Here is a 3,255-nt window from a genome sequence, read left to right as displayed (position 1 = left end):
GTGTCTTAACTGTTTAATACATCTTTTTTGTGTGTAAATAATTTATATTGAGAATCTGTACTTCCTGTCTTTTTTGTGTGTTTTTTTGGCAGGAATGTGCTTCCATACGTCCCAACACCAAACGGATACATTTCTGACTTTGTTCACAAACTTTGTGGTTCTTTAAAAAAAGAAACTAACAAAAAAACCAAAAAAAAAAACAGTCCAATATAAATAAACAGAGTGAGATTCACTCACTCCTTCATCCTTCACGTCTGACGATCTGATAAACGAACAAAATGCTCCGACACCTTGTTGGATTCTGTTTGCACAAAAAACGTGTGTGAATGGGTCCGGACCGGAGAATGTTTCAGAGAACAATTTTGCCGATAACAATTTTCTCTGACGGGACTTGAACGCAGCACGAGTTCAACAGAAAGAAAAGAGAAAAATGTTGAAAATAGTTGGGTTTTTTTCGTTGAACTGCAGAAACGTCACTTGGAGCTGATTCGCTGCCTCGCTTCTCTTCTTTTTCTTCTTCTTCTTCACTCTGGGCACAAACAGGAGGAGGGAGACCCAGGAGGACAGGTGCATTATGGGTAGTGTAGTTTGACCGGAGCCAGTCAGGACTGTCTGTTGTATGTATGTGTGTGTGTGTGTGTGTGTGAGTGTGTGTGTGTGTGTGGAGCTCTATGAGATGGCCTTGGCCTCGGGTAAGAAGGCATCCCAGTACTTTATCAGCTGCAGGAGAAGAGAGAAGAGTGTTAATCTGCTGTCAACACAGGTTCAAGTTTCACATGTAAAAAAATATATATTATTTTGTTTTTCAACGTCAAATAAAATACAATAAAACTGACGCTGATGTGTTTGAAAATGAACAATTACTCCAAAAATAACTCCAACAACACTGCTTTAATAAAAATACAAACTTCACTTCTGTTTATCTAAGTAATATACGACAGAGTATTAGGGCCACATTGAGAGAAGAACAAAGTCATACATTTACGGGAATAAAGTTGTAAATTTACGAGAATAAAGTCGTACATTTCCTACGAGAAAAAAGTCATAACATTACGAGAATAAAGTCGTACATTTACGAGAATAAAGTCATACATTTCCTACGAGAAAAAAGTCATATCGTTATGAGAATAAACTCATAAATTTACGAGAGTAAAGTCGTAAATTTACGAGAATAAAGTTGTACATTTCCTATGAGAAAAAGTCTTAACATTACGAGAATAAAGTCGTACATTTACGAGAATAAAGTCGTACATTTCCTACGAGAAAAAAGTCATAACATTACGAGAATAAAGTCGTAAATTTACGAGAATAAAGTCATAAATTTACGAGAAAAAAGTCGTACATTTCCCACGAGAAAAAAGTCTTAACATTACGAGAATAAAGTCGTAAATTTACGAGAATAAAGTCGTACATTTCCTACGAGAAAAAAGTCATAACATTACGAAAAAACTCACAAACTTCGAGAATAAAGTTGTAAATTTACGACTTTATTAAAGTCGTAAATTTACGAAGTTTGTCTCGAAGTTTGTGATTTTTTTATTTGTCAATGTGGCCCTAGTACTCCGTCATACAAATAAAATGAAACTTAAACATTCTTGGCAAAAATATATATATCATAATTTCAGAAAACCGGATGAATTCATGAATAAAACTGTTTTATTATGGCCGACTCGACTGACAGATTAAATTGCCATTGTAATAAATTATCTTACATGAGATTTTAAATAAACTTTACACTGTTGTTTACATTTTGGCATCCCAACACTTCCATAATTATGACGGGAAAAAAACAAACTTACTATGCTATACGATATAATTAAAGCAGATATCAGTGGCACGGCCGTTTCGGCTAATGCTGTGTTCAAGGCAGGCTTTTGAAACCGTAAGTTACAGCTTCAAGTCACAACTACGACTTGGTAGCGTTCCAGGTAACCCGTAGCTCGTGTTTTTTACCGTCCTGTTGTCTGTGAAAGTTCCCTATAACGGCCACTCGTAACTTCCGACCCGTGAACTCGTACCAGATCGAACTGGTATGACTTCACAGGAAGGAAAAACACAAAGTACGAGTTTCCTTGAACGCACCATGAGTTAGCAGCCCCCGCCCTTGTCAGGCATCAATTGGTCCTCGTGCTACGTCACCACATTCACGCGCATCCCTTGGCTGCACACACAGCCCTTCATGCCGTTCTCTCCCCTCATTGGATAACACTTGTATCCCACAAGGAAAATTTTCTCCTCGGGTTACAGCAGAGCAGAGTGACGGAGAGACTCGTGTTTAGGCTGAAATACTTCATGTAAGTGATTGCTGACGGAAAATAGGACTATTTAGGACTTATATTAACAAAAACATTCCACTGATATCTGCTTTAAATGATAATGATAATTTTCATATTCATATAAAACCAGTGTTGTTACCTGCTGTTGTGTCTGAACCAGTGACTCCAGGTATTTGATGATGATTGTTTTAAAGTCCTTCACTCTCTCTTTCTGTGGAAACACAAACATTTTAGATGTGAATATAGATTCTTCATCATCATCATCATCATCATCATCACCATCATCATCACCATCATCACGTGTTCTCACCTCGAACCTGCTCACTTCTTTACGGATGGTTTTAGAGATTTGTTCAAAATCTCTCTCTCCCTGCTGAACTTTCCCCTCCAGCTGAAACACACACACACACACACACACACACACAAGGAAAGAAAAGACAACGTTTATAATCCACACTCTGCGTCCAAGAGCCACATCTCAGTTTTACGTATTTTTAACTCTGACCCACAAACGCATCATCATCATCGCATCAACTCTAAACTTTAGTTTGACAAATTATAAATCACAAGGAAATAAATAATATTAAAATAGATATTATAACAAAGGTACAAATGATATAAATGTTGAAATCTTTAGTCATAATCAAAGTTTTCCTGTGTGTAAAAAACAATATAATTATATAAATATGTGAGAAATAAGAGAAAAATACAGATTTTATCACTATTTTTGGCGTAAGTAAATTAGGAATTGGAGATAATCGTTATAGTTTGATATACACTTAATTTAAATTTGGTTTGGTTTTGTTTTCTGGTCTGAACTGGATCAGAGTTGAGCTCTTCGTCTTCACACCAAACTGATTAATCGTGTTGTTATTGATAATTAATTACTGATCGGACACAGCAGCCGAGCCGTTAACACTTTGAGACTTGAACTGGGGCTGAAGTAACGATGGAGGTTTAATCAGTTTAGTCGTTAGAA

General features: G+C 36.4%; 1 protein-coding gene across 1 annotated transcript in view; it reads right to left on the bottom strand.

Moving 5' to 3' along the window:
- Positions 1 to 560: 560 nt before the first annotated feature.
- The window catches only part of snx2 (sorting nexin 2), a 38,907-nt gene continuing 36,212 nt past the window's right edge, over positions 561 to 3,255 (bottom strand). Inside the window, exons 13-15 of the mRNA XM_085785794.1 lie at positions 2,587 to 2,667; positions 2,416 to 2,487; positions 561 to 720 (exon numbers count right to left, since the gene is read on the bottom strand). Coding sequence (XP_085641920.1) covers positions 670 to 720; positions 2,416 to 2,487; positions 2,587 to 2,667 — 204 coding nt within the window. The 3' untranslated portion in view covers positions 561 to 669. The remainder of the gene's footprint in view (positions 721 to 2,415; positions 2,488 to 2,586; positions 2,668 to 3,255) is intronic.

Source organism: Trachurus japonicus, chromosome 9 (genome assembly GCF_045865225.1).
Source record: "Trachurus japonicus isolate A0001 chromosome 9, Traja_1.0".
Lineage (NCBI taxonomy): Eukaryota > Metazoa > Chordata > Actinopteri > Carangiformes > Carangidae > Trachurus > Trachurus japonicus.
This window is presented reverse-complemented; position numbering and strand designations above follow the sequence as displayed.